Raw genomic sequence first — 20,551 nt, forward strand, 5'->3', positions numbered from 1 at the left:
TTTGAGGATGGGGGGCCAGGGAATTTAATGCTGCCAAGGGCTGAGGAGCTGCCTAGCGCTGCCTGGGAAGCTGGGAGGAGGTGCTTTTCTAAGGATCTCGGAGTGGGACGTTTTTAATCTTGCAACTAGCGAAGAAGGTGAGTAGTGCCTGGCAAAACTGGAATTGGGGAAGGATGGAGCCCAAGCAAATTCTAGTATAAAAATCACACGAGAAGCTTGTTTCAAACGCAGATTCCCAAGGCCAGCCATAAAAGATTCTGATTCAGTAAGCTGGGGTTAGGGTCTGGGAATCACAGGCAGTGTCTATGATTTGGGACCAGTGGCTCTCTGTCCCAGTTACTTTGCAAAAACTAAATGTGGTCTCTTCAAAAGTTAGCACTCAATCCAATTAGAGACTTGACTGATAAAAATACAAAAAAAATAGACTATTCTTTTGTCCCCTCTCGTTCATTCACCTTTGGAGTTCTTTGGCCTATTCACTGAAGAATAGTAACTTACCCAGGAATTACAGAACTATCAGAAGCAACAAAATATGATTCTAGTATTGATTTCTCCACAACTGCCATTACTTAGAGCAAAAGCCTGCCTGTGCCTGCCTGAAAGAGGGAAGGAGGGACATACAGATCAAGAAGGAGGTGACCCCTTCCTTTCAAGATTTCCTTTCGAGATCTGAAGACTAAACACCTTTCTTCCAGAGGAAGAAAGTGCTGGGACCCCCAGAGATCCACAAGATTCATTAGGGCTGTGCAGTAGCTTTAAGGTTTTTTCATCAAGACCCATCCTAAAAATACATTTCAAGACACAACCTACAACACACACACACACTCCACATACATGTACCTATGTGTGGTATGTGTTTACGTGGAAACGTATGGAAAATGGAAACGCTTTATAAAACACGACTTGCCTTTACCGTGTGAAATGCACGCTGATATTTTCTATTCTCTGCCCTTTTTTCTTTTCCCTTCTCCCTCCCTATCTTCCTTAATGATAGTCATGGTACCATAAAATGGTTCCATCTTGCTGTTTGAAAAGTGCTGGGGTCAGTGTAAGATTCCAGCTGTTCTGAGTAGGAACAAAGGGGAGAGGAGTTGGAATCGGAAAAGAGGTTTGTTTACTCATTTTTTCCTTCTTCCTTCTTCAGGAAGTAACTCTCTTCATTTATCCATTGTCTAAATCGGCTAAGACAGCATCCACATCCTGCAGAGAAGACTTTACAGTCTTAGAGGTTGATACATCAAAACAAGAGAAACGCTCCTCGGAATTTACTGATAAACAAAGAAGTCTTTGGGGGCAATATGAGTATCAAAAAAAAGTAATAATGGCAATAGACTGAAGCATGCCAAATATATAAAAATCTGTGAGTTCCTAAAGATATTACAAAAAAGAAAGTCATTGACCACTTCTGGAGTTTTCTAGGATACGAATTCATGACTCTGAAGATTAATAAAGAAAAATGTCAAGCATTAAAATTAATTACCTGATAATGTTATTTAATACCTATTTGTAGCCTCTGCGTGACCAAAGTGGATTTGGCCATATTTGTAGCATAAGGTTTCATTAGTGTTTTCCTATAATGTGAACTTTTGCCTTCTAATATGATTATAAAACTAAACATGCCTAATTTTGCTTTTTTAAAAAAATAATTTCATATGAGTGGAATTATTCAGTATGGTCTTCTGTATTTGCCTTCTTTCACATGGCATTTTGTTTTTGACATTCATCCATTCAGGAATATTTTATTCCTCTTTATTAAGCTGAGTAGTATTCTATTCTATGTAGTTACCATAATTTGCTTAACCATTCACTAGTGCTTTTCCTGCATCTATTGAACTGATGGGGTTTATTTCCCTTTATTCCAGGAATACAGTGATTTACATTGACTGATTTTCAGATGTTAAACCAATTTTGCATTCCCAGGATAAACTTAACTGGTCATTCTCTTAAATGTTGTTGGATTTGATTTACTAAAAAGAACTTTTTTTATTGAGGTATACCTGATGTACAATATTATATAGATTCCAGGTATACAACATAGAGGTGATTCACAATTTTTAAAAGTTATATTTCATTTATAGTTACTTGATTTACTAAAATTTTGTTCAAGATTTTTGTGTCTGTGTTTATGAAGGATATTGGTCTGTAGCTCTCTTTACTTTTGTGGTTTTTCACTGGTTTTGGTATCAGGGTAAGCGTGATTTCATAAATTCAGAAGTGTTTGCAATGCCTGTTAAATGCCTTGCAGAACTTTGAGAAACATTAAATTATGCATGTTTAAATTGTCAGTTATATATGTTTCAAAAATAAAATAATCTGTTCTGACCTTCTTCAGTCTTTTCTAATTTCCATAACAAATATGGAAGGTGAACTCTGTTCACCTTCAAGCCTGGTTTGAAGGTGGCTGAATTAGTGAGTGATTTGTAATCAGATTTCAGGAAACTATTCCTAAGCAATTTTAGGGATTATTGTCACTAGAAACCTAGAAGGGGAAACCGAGACCCTTAAAGGTTGCCAGACTCTTCCAGATCAGAGTACCTTCCCACTTTCACAGCGCTCCATCACACAGCATTCATTACAAGCTTTTACAGTAAACTATACAAAGTGCCTGCTGTGTATACATTTACCTTATAAAATTAATGTGTCCATCCTTACTCTTTTTCTTCCTTATGAAGGCCTACTCTTCCTACTGACACAATCCAAAAAGGGAGCGGCAAAACAATAAAACTACAGGATCCTGTGGCTTGGAGGTTACTAGTTGAACTGGGCATGCTCAGTCGCCAGGCAGGTTTTTTTTTTTTTTTTTTTTTTTTTTTTCGGTGAAGTGGAAACTACAACAGAGCGTACCGTGCGCACGGAGGTGGGCGTGCCCTCGTGGAATTTAGAACGTTGCCGCAGCCAATGGGGCCTCGCGGCCGGCTGCCGGGGCTCCTCATTGGAGGAGCGGGGAGGCAAGCGAGTAGAGGGCCCCTGGAGGGAGCCGCGGAGGTTCAGGTCCCGGAGGCCGGGCTACGCCGAGCCTTGCGCGTGAACAGCTGCGGCGGGGGCAGCCTCCAGCGGCGGTGCCAGCATCCAGCGGCGGTGCCAGCAGTTCCAGCCCGTTGCTTTACTTTTTAGCTTCACCAACGTAGTCATTATGCCGAAGAGAAAGGTAAGTCTTACCAAAAAACATTTCAAAGGCCTTCAAATTGTGCTAACAGCAAATGTTGTCATTGCAATGGATGGCGTGCAGTGCACTCGGTAGTAACTCGGCGGTTGCGAATCTCTTTGCTTCTTCAGTGCTTGTTTTCAGTTGCCTGTTGCAGACATTGCGCCCTCCCTCTGTCCCCGTCGATCTCTGAATGTTACTTTCTTGCCGGCGACCCGGCTTCCCTTCTTTTTGAACTCATTCTAGCCGGAATGGTTTCCACCTCAAACAAGAAGCAAAAGCGCTTTTCACCCCCGCTTCCAGGAGGGGAGTTTCCTCTTTACAAACTGCCAGGTTGCGGTTAGTGTGGAGGAAAAGCAGCACGGGGTGGGGAACAAGTCCACGCATAGGGAGATCGAAAATGAATCCAATAAGTCGGGCAGATGTCGGGGTTATTCCCATGTGGGCCGTGCCCACGCCGGTGCGCCGCGATGGCTCTGAGGCTACAGGAGAGGGAAAGCCATGTTTAAAATAGCACTCACTCCCCTGCTCGCCTGCGCTGCAGACCCGTATGTACCAACTCCAGTGTCAGGCAGGGCTGGGGACGGCGCAGGCGGGGCCAGGGTGGCTGGACTTGCCCGCAGTTGGCGGCGGCAGCCGCGGAGTTGGCCACAAGCAGGACGGGACGCCGCCGGGGGCGCGCGCACCGTGGCTGCAAAGGGCAGGGGCCACCGGGTCCGATGCGGGGACGCAAACTCACACTCGGTCCCGGAAGGCGGGGTCCGCTTGCTCCCGCGCCCCTAGGTGCGTAGGGGGCACTGGGGTCACTCCTGGCGGACTATTATGTCCCCTTCCGCACAGGCCCCGGACACCAAGTAACTCGCACTGGGACGCACGTTTCCCTCGGAGTCGGGCTGCGACTTGTCATTGTCCCAGGGAGGAAGGGAAGGCTTTCCTCCCACCCCGAGGTAAAACCGCTGTGTAGCGGCTGTTTCTAAGAAAACGCCTTGCCCTCGTGTTTCCAACGCTGTTAACCAGTGAGAGTATTAAATTTGAAGCAAAAGGGCAAATAATATTCTGCGTTATCCGTTAAAGATGGTGGAATGATTTGTGTGTGTGTAAATGACTGAATTTTTAAAATATTGAAGCTTTAAAAATACAGAAGCTTTTGCCTTTTTATCTGTCTTTACTAAGAATTTGGTGGAAACTTGTCTCCATTTAAAAAAAAAACATTATAATTAAAAGTTTCAAAAAAATCTTAGAGTTTATTGTGCGCATACTATGTGCCTCATAGTGTGGGCAGAGTTTGATTTAACATCTCGTTTAACCTTGACAGGGGTATTCCATGGAACTGGGGATTAGAGACAGGAATTACCCAAGGGTCTCACCAACCAATAGCTAGTCCCAGAGATTTAATTAGATGCTGCAGGTCTAGAGGCTTTATTTTCAGACATTATTTACTCATTCTCTTCATTTAGTGGTGGGTGTGTCAAGGGGAGTTTGAAATGCAAAGAGACTCCCAGCCTAAGAAGATGGATGGCATATTGAGTACTAATACTTTAGGTTCATTATTTAAACTTATTTTTTATGAAAGTATTGTTTTTGCATTACTAAAACGAGGATATTAGAATGAGACCACAATTTTCAGCATTTTATCTTTGGTTTAATGACGAAGCTGGGAATTCTAGTAGAGTCACCAAGAAATGGGTTGCTGGGTGAGTTGATGCCATCTCCTTTCTTGGGAATTATTAACAAATTTAGACAAATAGTAGGTTAGCGGTGCACAAATTCTTTATTATAATGGATCCTGATGTGCCGGAATCCTTGTTGTCCAAGGGTCAAGAGTTGGTGAAACCATTACTCTTACTTTTCCTCATTGCTCACCTCTCTTAGGGAAATAGAAGGGAAGAAAAGAAGAGCAGTAGAGGAACTGGCTTTTAACTATTGTTTTATTTTCCTAGAAGGCAGGGAAGAAGCTAGCCATAAAGAAGCTAGCCAGGCATCCTGGGACTAGGGGAAGACCTGGGTGCAGGCACCTGTGTGTCATCCTAGGGACATCAGAGGGTTTTCAGAGGTGGAAAAGCTCTCCTTGATTAATAGAAATGCTCTTCATTTCTACCCATGGCCAAAAGACCTGGACTGGTACCTAGACAGGAGCAGCCACAAATTAAACGTGGCTTCCATGGCCATCCCATCTACAGGGCAAACCTTGGAGCCGCCTCATGGAACCCTGGAGTTCACGGAAACTTACATAGGAACCAATAGTCATTAGGTAAAGGCTGCCTAGGTGCAAAGAAGAGAACTGGAGACAATCTGTGCGTTGCTCTGCAGGATCTGTGAAGCTGGGGTATCATGTACATACTACTCCACGATATTTTTCTTGGCTGCAGCACTGCCTGTTGTACATTATAAGTTTCGAAAGTGTCCCCACAATACTTTTTTTCTTTTTTTAACCGTCTTGGCCCCTTTTTTCAACTTTTCCCAGAAATCAAGAAATGTTATTTAATGAGCACTGTTGAGGCTGCAGAGGAAGAAACAGCACTAATAAAGTCAGTAGAAACATCTGAAATCCTAGCACTGCTTGTGTGCCATAGGGATATAAAGTTTACCCTCATAGAGCTTCTGTTTAATTCAATGAGGTGATAAGGGTAGTGGCCACAAAACAATTGAATAATATTAAGCCTGTATATATGTCCCAGAATACATAGTATAGATTCTAAAAGCTGTAGGATAGATAAAGAAAGAAGGTTGAACTGGGGCCAGTCTTGAGAGTGTGTGTTGGTGGGGGGCGGTTTCAAATACACAAAGAGAAAAGCAGGCATTTTCTGTTTTCAGGCATTTGGATGCCTCTTCTGATTGTATCTCAACATGACCAGGCCTCAGATATATACTGTACCTCGAAGGCCACAGTATCCACATTAATATAAAACATTCTTATGACATTTCTTTTCTTTAAATATTTTATTTTTTATTGTTTTTGTTTTAATTTTTATACAATTTTAAAAGGTTACTTTCCATTTACAGTTATTACCAAAAAAATTGGCTATATTCTCCGTGTTGTACAATACATCCTTGAGTCTGTCTTAGCTTTGTGAGTTTTATCTATATCTTCGTGTGTGATAGTCATAACTACATGAAACCAAATGGTTTTTATCACTGCGGTAGTATTTTTTGAAGCAGTATAGCCCTCAGTGGTCACGAGTTCTTCAGTTAGCGTTCCATCCCTTCCCAAGTTGGTGAGATTTAAATAAAGTTGAGTTTCCTCTATTCATTACCTAATGGGTGGTGGGTCACCACCCACTAATTCCTGGACTCAGGTGGTGGTGGGACAGTGAATGACTGAGTTCTAGACTGTTCTGGTCAGACATCCACGAATGCTTACAGTTATCACGCTGTTATGTGATGACCTGATGGTCTACAAAGAGACCTCAGCCAGCAAGTCCTAGAGCCATGGTCCTGGCATGAGTAGCAAACACATTTTCACATCCTTCTTTTTATTTTTCCACTTCTTCATCACTGGAACTATTGGAAGTGTCTAGTGTATCACATCAGAAATTTTCTCTAATGAGGCAGTTTTCCAGGAATTTGTGATGTAAACACTAGTCTCTCTTTACAGTTAAAATAAAGGTTTAAGAAAGAAAAGTCTGTCTGCCTCTAGCTTTGAGATTTGAAATTACGTTTTATCTCTTTTCATAAAGTGGAAAGGCCCAGTAGTGCTGGGCTTGGCACGTGGGATGCTTAACTAACAATACTCAAGGTTTCTGATTAATCTTTCAAAGGAATATGACATATTATAACACCAGAGACAGACTCTGTAAATGAAAATAGAGATAAATTTGACTACATAAAAATGAATATGTCAGTATGGCAAAGAAAAGAAAACCCTGTTAACAAAATTTTAAAACTTATGAACAACTGGGGAAAAAATATTTGTACCACGTATCACTGAAAAAAGTGTGCTACTTTAGAAAGATAAAGAGGCTCACATGTCCTTATGGAAAAGATGTATATCCTTATAAGAAAATAACAGACTCAATAGATGAAAATGTTTAGTTTTACTAAAAATCAAAGAATTGTATATTATTAAGAATAATGAGATGTGAGTTTTTAAAACCAGTCTGGTTTAAAGAAAAGATTGAAAGTGTTACTGCCCAGTGCTTAGTGACACTGACACTTCAGCAACTCTCAAGCAATGTGGATGGGGGTATAATTTCATTTAAAAAAAAAAAAGCTTTATTGAGGTATGATGTACTTACCATAAAATCTGTTCATCTATTCAAAGTATACAAATCAATGATTTTTAATAAAATTATAGAGTTGTGTAACATTCCTATAATCCAGTTTTAAACCACTTCTGTCACTCCAGAAAGGTCTCTCCCATTGTTTGCAGACAGTCCCTACTCCCACCCCAGTCCTAGACAACCACTAACCTACTGTCTCTATAGATTTGCTTTTTCTGGAAATTTTATATAAAAGGAATCACACAGTATGTAGTCCGTTACGTCTGGTTTCTTTCACTCAGCATAGTGTTTTTGAGGTCCACCCATGGGGTAGCATGTATCCGTACCTCATTCCTTTTTAGTGCCCAATCCACTGTGTGGATATTCGACTTTTTGTTTATCCTTTCACAAGTTGGTGGACATTTGGATTGTTTCAATTTGGGGTTATTATAAATAATGCTGTTGTGAATATTTGTATGTAAGTCTTTGCACGGACATATTTTCATTTCTCTTGGGAAGTTTCCTAAGGGTGGAACTGGTGGGTGGTAGGAAAGTCTGTCTTTAAGAAACTTCCAAACTGTTTTCCAAAGTAATTGTATCATCAGTGAATGAGGGTTCCAGTTTTTCCACATCTGTGCTCATAGCTGGTATTGTCAGGGTTTTTTGCTTATAGCCTTCTAATTAGTCTAATTTACATTTCCGTAATAAGGAATGATGATGAGCATCTTTTCATGTGTTTACTAGCATAATGGATATCCTAGGTGAAACATCTATTCAAATATTTTGCCCATTTTGAAATTGGATTGTTCATCTTATTATTGAGTTGTAAGTGTTCTTTATATATTCTGGACACAAGTCCTTTATCAGATATATGATTTATAGATCTTTTCCTTCAGTCTGTGGCTTTTAAAGAAATTTTGTCTTGATGTCTTTCAAAGAACAGAAGCTTTTTAATTTTGATAGAATCCATTTAGTGTCCTGTCTAATACATCTTTGCCTAATCTAAGGCCACAGATATTTACTTCTAGAAGTTTTATAATTTTAGCTGTTATATTTAGGTTTATGATCCATTTTGAATTAAATTTGTGTATAGTATGAGATAAGGGTTTCAGTTCTTTTGTGTGTGTGTGTGCGCATGTGCAATGTGGATACCTACCTGTCTCAGCACCAACTGTTAAAAAGACCATCTTTTTCCCACTGAATTGCCTAGGCACCTTCGTTGAAAATCAGTTCATCATAATGTAAAGGTTCGATTTCTATCCTCTGAGTTGTGTTGCATTATCTATAGGTTTGTCCATATGTCAATACCACATTATCTTGATTACTGTGGTTTTATATTAAGATTTGGTACTGGTAATGTCAGTTCCTCACTTTGTTCTTCCTTTTCAAAATTGTTTTGGCTCTTACATCCTTTGCACTTCCATATAAATTTTCAAATCAACTTGTAAATTTCTACAACATGCCTGCCATGATTTTGTTAGGGATCGAATTGAATCTGTAAGTCAGTTTGGAGAGAACTGCCTTCTTAGCCATATGGAGTTACCCAGTCTGAATGTGAAAGGGCCTGATATGTAGTATGCCATCCATAAATACTTGCTGAATTTAATTGCACCAATATTGATATGAAACCTGTATTTGAGTAAAGGCTCCAAAATGCCAGGGTTATACATTTTATTCATTCCTTCACTCACTTCATGTTAAATAAACATTTATCAAGCATCACCTTTATGCAAAGTACCATCACCTTGGGAAAGTAAGTGAATTATTGTTTTTTCCAACCCTTTTGAAGTGAATGAGTAAAGGCCCTATTTTTAAGGATCTTTCAGTCTGACAGGGTACGTAATATACATATGTCAGTATTCATAATTCAGGGCAAGAAGTGATAATGAGCCACAAGAAAAACTATGAGCTCTGAGCATTCAAAAGTTTGGTCAGACTCTGTGTCCAAAGAAAAAACACTGGCAGAAAGTTGTTTGGTTAAAAGGGTTGGGGATTATAGCTTCTTTTTTTTAAATCACAAGAGGATCAGTGCTAGTTTGTTAATAAAGGTGATCTCTGAAGTCTTGCTTTCTTTGAAGTAGAAGGAAGTTAAAATCAAGGCCGGTTACAACATTTGGGGTTAGATTGTGTACGGTAGCTACCCTCACTCATTAGTAAAGATTCAGTGACTTCTTGGCCCCTATGCTTTTCTGTAACCAGCCTCTTGTGTTTAAAAGGTGGTTGTCTGGGACCATGTTTCTAAGCTGACACATGTTATTTTATTGATTACCTAATTTTGAATTAACTTTGTAATCCTTCTAATTCCACTTGACCATGAAGTCTTTGGTGGCTCTGTGGTCTTTTTTTAATCCCCCTACATCTCCTCGCACAGGTACTGTAACTGTTTGCTGAACGAGTGCATGAATGAATTGTTTTCAAGGGAAGAAGCTAGTAACTTTAATTATTTCATATCCTTGTTGGGGAGATAGTCCAATACAGCCTGGCTTTACTGTTTACCAGCTGTGTAATTTAGGGCAGGTTACTTAACTCCTCCCTAAGCTTCTGAGTTCCCAATTCTCTGAGACTCGGTTTCCTCATCTGCAAAACTGGGCTAAAAATATGTTCTACCTCGTTGGGTCGTTGGAGGCATTAAATGAGAAGGTGAATGCACAGTTCTTAGCACAGGGCCTGGCGTGTGTGAGACGGTCAATGGATGTTCATTATTGTGGTGCTGATATTTTTAATTATTAAGAGAACTACAGTGAAATAACAGGCTTCTAATAGGCCAAGCTTCCATTTTGTAGGACCAGTGGTGCACAGATCTCACCCTGTATGTCCAGTTAACTGCAATTATAGGAGTAGGTAGTGTTTTTGAAAGAACATAAGCTTTCATCTGGTGCATTTTTACATGGTTGATTTTTCTCACAGAAAAAATTATGCTTAAAAATATTGCCACATAACATTAAAATTCCCTTGGCAAATCAGTTATCAAATGATCCTCTTTTCCTATATTTTTTCCCCTAAAGCACTGCCTTTGTTTACACCAAAGTTAAATAGATTCCACTTTCCTGCAGGGTACAATTTGGAAATGGTGACTGAAGTAAACACAGTTTAATCTGTCTGCTTTCACAGTACCTGGTATGTTGAAATACGATGTTAGTCTCCTGAGTAATTTAAAAATCAGTGTTGAAGATAACGAACCAAATCAAAATGTTGAATATTTTCTCCCGCTGGCTGCTTATTTATTGTACATTTAACTGCGTTCTTGGAAGAGTTCAGTGGAATCATGTATGGGTTCCTGGTCAAGGTATTTATTGAGTCCAGTATTTTTACATCTTGTGAGCATGTCCAGAAACAGGGCCATTTATATATGCCCAAGGCAAATGCATGTTCAGTCCCAGAAAGTAAATGATATGCATAATCAGAAGTAGGGAGATATAGAAAAAGGTTTTAAACCTCAAAATTGGTTCCAAAATTTAATATTTTAAGAAGAACTTATAACCGTAACAATATATACACATATTTATTCCCATTAAAATTTAAAGAGCTACCACTTATTGAATACCTGGCTGTACCGGACCTGAGCTTTGTGCTTTATAGTCGTTAGAATAAAATAAAAATTAAATAAAAATATGTGAAGTTGTTAGAAATAAACCTGTGTGGCAAGTATTGTGGTGTAATTTCATATTATTTCATTTTATTCTCCCCGCAGTTCTGCGAGGCTGTGCTCATCTCACAGTAAATAACATGTAGGTGGCTTTCTATGACTCAGTCACTGTTCCCAGCACTTTGCATTAATGAGCTGAATTGTCCAACCACCCGGTCAGGTGTGTGCTCTCCACACTGACATCTTCAGAGGTAGCGGGTGGCCGAGCCGGGAGTGCAGTCCTGGCTGTCTGGCTCCAGAGCCTGTGCTCTGAACCACCGAGCCCTGCGGCCGGTCCCATCCTCATCCACAGTGAGAAGACTGGGATTTAGTGCGATGAAGGCATTTCCCCTGGGTCACACAGCTGGGAAGGGACCTAGCCAGGAATGCTACCCCAGCCCTCTTTTACTCAAGCTTTTTCTCCTAACCATGACACCACAGTACTTCCCGTAAATATTTATTTCTAATGGCCTCGTGTATTTTTATTTAAAATCAAGGTGCCCAATGAATGAAACAGGGAAGATTCAGGAGTTATGTAAATATGTGAGTGTCCATCCATTTAAAATGTTGTCTTTATTAAGATACAGGCTGATGCCGTTGTTTCTAGGTACCAGTCATAGGAAGGTACCCCACAAGTCATTATTATCTGTGATCACGCCCTAAGGCTGCCCTCAGGGTCCAGGCCTCTGGCTTCTGAAAGATGTACATTATCATGAAGCCTTCTGGGTGTTTCAGGAACTAATGGACTGTAGGGTCATATACAAGGTATACATATGACGTTTCCCCATCCAAGCCTTGGTATCTGAGTATTGAGGGTCTAAAACTTCATATTTTCTCAAATTCCACCATGAACTGCTGGATTTACTGTTTCTAAGATGTATTGTCTTCGTTAATTTGTTATATTTCAAATAATAGGGATATTCCCCTGTGACCAGAAGCATGTAAACACACTTGCAAATTATACAATATATTGAAAGGTTATAATGTAAATGTTAAGCCACCATTGCGTATGCCTTGGATTTTATTTTATTTTTTTTTTGTGCTACGCGGGCCTCTCACTGCTGTGGCCTCTCCCGTTGCGGAGCACAGGCTCCAGACGCACAGGCTCAGCGGCCATGGCTCACGGGCCCAGCCGCTCCGCGGCATATGGGATCCTCCTAGACCGGGGCACGAACCCGCATCCCCTGCATCGGCAGGCGGACTCTCAACCACTGCGCCACCAGGGAGGCCCTGCCTTGGAGTTTAAAAATGAGCAGGTGTTTTGTTTTAGCAGGTGTTAAAAGCCTCATAGTTTAGCAAAGCTGTTGGACCTAGAACTGGATGGATTTTTATTTCAGAGTCCTGGATTACCAAATGATTCATGTTTAATTACAAAAGTTATTTTTAAAAGATATAAAGTGATATTATTTTAAAATTATATCTTTATTATTCTGACCCCATACAAAGGTAAATACAAAGTTTACCCAAAGAGATTTTTTTTTTTCTTTTCTTTCTTTCTCTCTCTTTGTTTTTTCTTCTTTGGGTACAAGCTGTGGCTTTTTACAGTACAGTACTGGACAGAATTTGTTAAATTCTACTTCATGGGAAGTTGTGAGTCTTGGGCCTGGTGTATGTAGGAGGTAAACATACCAAAGGCTTGAGGTGATCAACGTGTGAAGCTTTAAAGACTTCTTCTGAAGTTACATATATATGCCACATAATACAGTTTTTAACTGTATCTTTTCTATCTACTTCTCATTGCTTTCCTTTATCGCTTCTCTTAATTAAAATTTTTAATTTTACTGTTCCCCCTTTGAGTGGTCACATGTCCATCACATCAGAGCTGGCTGATTCATTTTGCAAAAATATAAGGAACATCATAACTGTGTTTATCATTTAGTAGAAATAAACTCATGTCTGAGCAAATAGGAAAATAAAGTAACTATCTGATAACATCCCTTTAAAATGCCTGGTGTAAAAGTTGGAAGACTGGGGCCTAGTGTGGTCTCCACAACTCTTTATTGGGGAAAAGTCACTTGACCTCTTCGAGTTTCTATTCTTCATCTGTAAAATGGGAATATTAAGGCAGTCCCTGTGTATCTCAGTGCTACTGAGAGGATCAAATACAGCAACAAGGTGAAAGTATACAGAGAAATGTAAAGTACCATTAAAAATGATAGAACTGATTTGGTGTGTTGCCTTTTGCGGTATGCAGGCCTCTCACTGTTGTGGCCTCTCCCGTTGCGGAGCACAGGCTCCAAACGCGCAGGCTCAGCGGCCATGGCTCACGGGCCCAGCCGCTCCGCGGCATGTGGGATCTTCCCGGACCGGGGCACGAACCCGTGTCCCCTGCATCGGCAGGCAGACTCTCAACCACTGTGCCACCAGGGAAGCCCTTAAGGCTTATTTTAAAGAAGCAAGGCAGTATTGGAGGATCCCAAACATATACTTACAGCATGAATGAAAAACAGCCATGCTGATGTTAAACAATGGTCCTTGTGACTTTGAATAAAATTTTCAGTGTCCGTTTCATATGTCAAATTCAAATATGTGAATATTTGAGTTTAAGGGAAGTACCTGTTATTTGGAAAACTTCATAAGAATTTCCTGGACAGTGCCCCCATTTGTGGAGGGAAATTAATCAAGTAGTTGTGTTTATGTGTTAATTTTAGCAGAAAAGTAAAGAGTTAGTTGTGGACACATTTCAGTCTTTCTCTGGGTGGGTTGTTTGGATTTTTGTCCTAGAATGGTTTTCCTCCTCTAACCAGCTTACTATTGGACTGCCTTCTTTTCTCCAGCCTTAGGTTTATAACAGCAAATGTAAATTGATTTTAAAAGAAAATGTAAAGAAAAATAATAATAATTTATAAACATATTGACCAGCAAGTTAAAGAAAAATCCCCTCAAAGTAATACATTCCCCAGGTGAAAAGAAGTGGTTGTTGGTTTATTTGCAGTGTTACGTCTACTCCCAGCTTTCGTGCATCAGCATGGATAACCCAGGAGTTGAGACTGGATTTGTTCTATGCCTGCTGGCAGATGGTTACTTGAATTTCATACGTACTCTAGGCTCTCAACAAATTCACTTAAGTTATAAGCAGTAGCCCTTGTCACTTAAAATCTTATAAGGAAAACTCTGAGAGCCTACACTTACCAGTAAAGACTATTTGGAACTTTAATACAAGGTCCAGTACTCTTTGCTGAGAACCCTGAGCCCTCCTCTTCCATCTCCTGTGGCTGAGAAACATGGCACCAGGGGGTACTAGCCTTTTGTTCCTAGCTTCCTGCCACACCCTCAATATTTTTCTCTGTAGTGACAAATTTGGAGGCTAAGGCCATGTAGTGCTGTTCCCAAGCAACTGTTGAAGGCCATAAGGATTTTCTCATCTTCTCTGATACCTTCCTGAGTTTGGAGAGAGAAAACTGGGTTCACAACTCCCACAAGAGCCCCTGTGTAAGGTGGTAACCACTGCTACCAGGGGAAGGAGAAGCAGGAGAAGCTCAGCAGTTGGTAATTTGTCCTGTTGATTCCTATGGATGGTCTACAGAATGAAAATTCCAATTTTCTTTTCTTGGTTTCCTGAGAAGGGCTGCTGCTGCAGTTATCTTAAGGAAACACTGTTGTGTCCCCTTCAGTGCATTTTCGTGTCTTCAGATGCAGGACCCAGGCATCTTTGTGAGATGGGAGAATGGAGATGGTGCAGTTGGTCAGCTGCTGAAGGAAGCCGAGCTCCCTCTGCCCGTCTCTCATCCTACACTCACCCAAGCGGGACGGTTCTGAATTCGCGTTTGTAATGCTCTTGGCTTCCTGTCTTACCCAGCTCCAGATTCCTTCATATCAGCACAAATGAAATGACTATGAATTATATGTCTTGAACAGAAAAAGAAGAGGCAGTGTGTGGACCAGACTTATAAGCCATTTAAGAAATACAGAAAACACTGGGACTTCCCTGGCAGTCCGGTGGTTAAGACTCCACACTTCCATTGCAGAGGGCATGGATTTGATCCCTGGTTGGGGAAGTAAGATCCTGCACGCTGCATGGCGTAGCCAAAAAAATTAAAAATAAATAAAAAAAGAAAAAAGAAAATAACTGTTTAAAAAAAAGGGAATCAGAAAGCACTAATAGTCATGGAATTTGTGTTGGGAGTAGATGTGGCACTGCCAGCTGGGCTTTGCTTCCACTCCCCTACCCCCTGAATATTGGTAATATTTTTACGGGGTTTTAAGTACAGAAAAATTCAGGAAATAATATAACATACCTATTTACCCATCACTCAGAATTCACACATTTGAACTTTTTTTTATCCTATTTGCTTCAGATCTTTCTAAAAATAAAATGTTACAGATAAAGTTCAAGTTCGGAACACCCCCTTGGTTCCCTTGCCTTGTCAGCCTCCCTGGAGAGAAGCATGATCATGAATTTGGTGTGTATCCTTCCAGTCCATGATTTTATACGTTTATGATGTATATGTCATATATAAATCCATAATATTGATTTGTTTTAAAATTTGTAAAAGTGGAATCATATACCTGTATTGTTCTATGTCTCTGTTACTTGACATTATAATGAACTAATATAATTTCTTTAGGTATATTATGATAACTAATATATTTGGACTTTTTAATGACTTATTTTGTGGTTTCTATTTATTATGTGTTTTCCTTTGGTTTGCTCTTTTCTCCCCTGCCTTTGATTGTAAAATTTGCCTTATTCCACTTCTCCTGATTTTTAAGATTATAGATCTTATTTATTTTCTTAAAATTTTTAATGCCTGTCTTTAAATTTTGTTTTAACAGAGTCTAAAATGACTCTGTGTCAGTATCATTCTCCAGAACAAAACCAGGACCCTCCCATGCTGGGGGTGAGGATGATCTGTTCCCCCTCCTCTCATCTTTTGCAGTTGTTATTGTCTAGAATTGTGCCATCCGATATGGCAGCCATTAACTGCATGAGTCTATTAGCCAATGAGAAAGAATGAGCTGAATTTTTAAAATTTTAGTTGTAATCAATTTAAATTTAAGAACTGGTATTAGATTCAGTTACTGGAAAATTTTAAATATGTTTGCAACAACCTGGATGTGTGAAACTACTATAAACTTTATGATCTCTAACATATTTAGAGGGTCAGGTACTCCTGGTGAAAACTTAACATTTGAATGGAGGTGTGCTGTAAGTGTAAAATACATGCCAGGTTTTGAAGATTTAGTACCAAGAAACTTTGTGAAATATCTCATTAATAATTTGGATATTGATAACATGTTGAAATGATAAAACTTTAGATATGTTCAGTTATATAAAATATGTTATTACAATTAATTTCACCCATGGCTTTTAACTTTCTTCATGTGGCTGTTAGAAAATCTAAAATTATGTGTTATAATTCTATAGGGCAGCACTAGTCTAGGATTTCTACTGAAATATTTTTAAACACACAAAAAATACATATTAGTATCGACAGGTAATAATTAGATTTGCCAATATATTTTATACATTTTTTCTTACATATTTTCCTTTCATCTTAATTCACTTTTCTTATCACTGAATTTGACTATTTAGTACTGGATCCTTGTTGGAAGAAAGGCTCTGTTGGTAGTAAACTCTCTTAGTATTTGTATTCTGATATGTCTTTATTTTGCCTTCACTCTAGAATGATAGCTGGGTATAGGATTCTAGGCTGACAGTTTTCCTCAACTCCTTGAACATTGCTTTGTAGTTTCTTATAATTTATAGATGCTTGAGAAGTAATTCTTTGAAAATAATTCATCTTTTAATTCTGATAACTTTTAAAGATTTTTCTCATTTTCCTTGACCTTCTGTAGTTTTATTATGTCTCATTGTATTTGTTTGCTTTGTTTTGTTTCCAGTTTGTTCCTTGGTGTGAGTTTTCCATCTGGAGACTCATGACTTCAGTCTGGGAAAGTTCTCACCCATTATGCCTTTGCCTTCCATACTAGTTAGTATCTCTGTTCTCTGCTTCTGAATGTCTATGAGATACATGTGGAACCTTGCAGTTAGCCACCATGTCTCCTAACCTCTCTTTTGTATTATCTCTTTATTTCTCTTTCCTGCATTCTGGGCTAATTCCTCAGCAGTCTGTGACAATTCATTATTTCTTCTACTGTCCCTGGTCTTGAGTTTTTTTATTTCAAGGAGCTTACTTTAATTTTCAGAACTTGTAATTTTAAAAAGTTCAACTACCTGTTGATTTTTGCCAAATTTCATGCTCTTGGCTGATTTTGTGTCTCCATTGGGTCACCAGGTGTTCAGTGATCCACCTGCCTGCCAACTTGCCCTCAGATCATCTCTCAGTGGTGCTTCCGACTCCCCCAGAATCCCTGCTGTGCCTTCCATCAGGCCACCACGTGTGTCCCCCACCCCTTGCTGGCTCTCAGCTCAGTCCCCAACTACTTGGGTGCTGAAGGAGCCTCAGATATGTGCATGAGGTCTTTCTGTTAGACCGTGGTTCTCTGCCCTCTTGACCCTTCTGGGTTCCAACTGGATTAGCATAAGCCTGCCCTGTCTGGGGGGGTGGGGCAAGAACCCCTCTGCCTGGGGATTCCCCACATCCCCTCTAACTCACTTCCCTTCCCGTCAGCACACAAGGTGGTTGAAGTACATCTGAGATCATCTGTGTACACCCCCAAGCCTCATTTCTCCCTTTTCTTTGTTTTTATTCCTCAAGATCCCTTGGGACAAAACCTTCGGGCTTCTCTTTTAATCCCTTCATACCATGATCTCCTCTCTCTGCAGCCTCATGGCTAAGTGTTAACAGTGGACAGTGTGCGTGATAAGACAGCCCGAAACGGTAGGCCTTTCCAAAGTCATGTACCTGTTACTCTGTGTAACAAAAACAGACGACAAGGTTGCAGGGACTCTGGATGTAAGGAAATGTGCTCAACCTCAAGGCCCTGTTGAATATGATATATCCTATTTGATAATTCAGAAGGCTTATATATTTTGTTGTATAACATCTGTATAGCAATTCAGTCTGTGAAATGCTCTCGCCAACATCTGGCTGGATCGTAAGCATGATCCTCTGAGTTAGATGTCATTATCATCTATCAGATGAAGAGAGTGAGCCACAGTGATCAAGTCACTGCCCCAGATCACACATCTCCTAGGTAGAGAGCCACGATTGAAGCCAGTGTCTTGACCTGCAGGTGTGCCACAGTACCCCGCTGACCCCAGGGTGAAGATCACTTGGGTTGTTCCTGACTTGCAGTTTTCTATGTGCTTGTTCATAGAATGCTCTTACGGAGAGGTTGAACTTTGCTGGAGTTGTATCTCTTCCCATCTCCAGTCTTAGGTTCATTCGTTCATGCATCTGAAAGTATTAACATTTTCAGTTATACCTGCTTTTTTGGTGGGGTCTTTCCAAGTTTCTCTTTTTCAGTAATTTGCGTCCAATACAAACATTGTTAGGTCAGTGTTTAGAGAGTGATCTTTCGGTCATGTTGCTGTCACAAATCCACTGCCTAGAAGAATATTGAACATAATGTCACTAGCATCAGTTTAAGAACATTTTTTTAATGTCATTTAACATCAGTAGTAGTTGTGTGCTGCTTCTTTAAAAGCCTATCAGTTACAGCTGGAGGGTACCCCAGATTGAATCAACTGAGTGGCCTGATAAGTAAGAATGAGAGCCCAGCACTTTAGACAACAGAGGATCTGGTTTGTGGCCAGAAGGGTCAAGTTTGTAACCGTGGAAATGAGCAAAGCCAAATGGCTCACCTAGGGATTCAATTTTCTAAGATTTTTCTGTCTCTAACTCAGCTGGCTGATATAGCATGAGATCTGTGAGCCAGACATTCTTTGCAAGAGAGTGGGGACAGAAAAGAGAAGTTCTGGGACTCCACCCCGTCCCCCCCGCCACCAGTCCAGTGGTTAAGACTCTAAGCTTCCACTGCAGGGGGCACGGGTTTGATCCCTGGCTGGGGAACTAGCATCCTGCATGCCGAGCAGCATGGCCAAAAAATAATAAATAAATAAATAAATAAATAAATAAATAAATAATAAATAGAAATTTGCACCAAGAAATTTAACACAATTAAAAAAAAATAAAAGAAAGAAAAGAGAAGCTTTGTTTTCCTTGATGATAGAGAAGATTCCATGGATGAGGGAAAAATAATTGGTTGATTTGGGAAACAGGAGAGAGCTCCATGGATCTGGGAGGTTCTGAAGAGAGATGAATCGGTAGACGGTGGGTAACGGTGGGTGACAGGCAGCCCCAGGGAAGAAGAGAAGGCTTATTGTGTCTTGAAGCAAAGCTTTTGTCTTTCTCAAAGTCTTTATCTACTTCTGACCTGTGTTCTCCATATTACTTTATAATCTAAGTGTTTATTTTCTTTGGCCGTGCTGTGCGACTTGTGGGATCTTAGTTCCCTGACCAGGGATCGAACCCGGGCCCTTGGCAGTGAAAGCACAGAGTCCTAACCACTGGACCGCCAGGGAATTCCCCTATAATCTAAGTGTTTAAATTTAGCCTTAACTTTATGTGGACTTTCCATGTATTCACATAGCCTAACTATTTTTAATCGCATTGCCTTAGTCATTATATCATTTATTTAAATATTTCTCTGTTATTTACTGATCATGTGAGTTGTTTCTAGTTATTTCATATTAGAAACAGTACCAACAAAACCGTATTTTTACAAAGCCTCTTGGAATTACTAGGTCATTATATGATTAGTCCTAAGTGTCTTTTTCATGTTGCCAGGCTGTTCTCTGAAAATATTATATTAATTTACAGTGTCACCAACCCCAGCAAACAGTGGGTTTTAGGAGCTTTGAATGTTTTTCTCATTTTATCAGATGAGGCATTACCGCATAGCTGCTTTATTTTCCTAAGCCAAACATTTGTGCCAAATGTTGTTTGCTCTTTGTATGTTTTCACCCTGGGAACTCCGTTCCTATCTTGTGTTAAATAGTTTTAATTTTCTAATTAGTTGAATAGTTTTTATCTTATTTATTGTCTTTAACCAATAAAAATATATTGGGATCATTGATGCGTCTCATAAATCTAAGTGTATTTCCCCCGTTGGGAGTCAGGTTTGAGCTGTCGCGAGAGTGGGAGGGTGCCCCCCCCGGGTGGGGGGATGGATCAAAATCAGGAAAGAAGTCGGCTGGCGTGGCCGGGCACTGGGCCGTCCTACCGAGGCTGGGAGTGTGGGAGAGAGCCTGGAGCTGACGATGGAAAAATAGGAACTCACGATAAATGTATCAAGTCGTATCAAGAAATGGGCTAGAAATCAAAGCTAGGCGAGTATGGGGTGAAAGTACGCTTTTGCGCTTGGCTTAGGTTTTCCCTGCTCTCGCCTTAGGGAAACAAAGTGACTGGAACATGTGTTGGGTCCCAGGCACCCCTGCTGCTGACTGCTGGGTCCCTGTTCTTTACCGGGCAGCGAGAGATCAATGAAAATTCCTTAGAGTGAATGTGCATTGAGAACAGGGGCTCAGATCAGTTCTTGCAATACTTCCTGGTATAATCTTAGAGCAGTTATGCAGATAAATGCAGTGTGTGTGTGTGTGTGTGTGTGTGTGTGTGTGTGTGAAACATATCCTCTTACAAACTTACTTTTCCCTGCAGAATATCATTGGCTTAT

At 40.2% G+C, this 20,551-nt stretch overlaps 1 protein-coding gene across 2 annotated transcripts in view; it reads left to right on the forward strand.

The window, feature by feature from the left end:
- Window positions 1–3,108: 3,108 nt before the first annotated feature.
- HMGN3 (high mobility group nucleosomal binding domain 3) overlaps window positions 3,109–20,551 on the forward strand; it is a gene marked incomplete at its 3' end in the record, with an annotated part of 29,538 nt that continues 12,095 nt past the window's right edge. For both annotated transcript variants that reach the window (XM_079716770.1, XM_079716769.1), the window contains exon 1: window positions 3,109–3,148. In XM_079716770.1, the coding sequence (XP_079572896.1) occupies window positions 3,134–3,148 (15 nt within the window). In that variant the 5' untranslated portion in view covers window positions 3,109–3,133. The remainder of the gene's footprint in view (window positions 3,149–20,551) is intronic.

Source organism: Hyperoodon ampullatus (assembly GCF_949752795.1).
Source record: "Hyperoodon ampullatus genome assembly, chromosome: 12".
NCBI lineage: Eukaryota > Metazoa > Chordata > Mammalia > Artiodactyla > Ziphiidae > Hyperoodon > Hyperoodon ampullatus.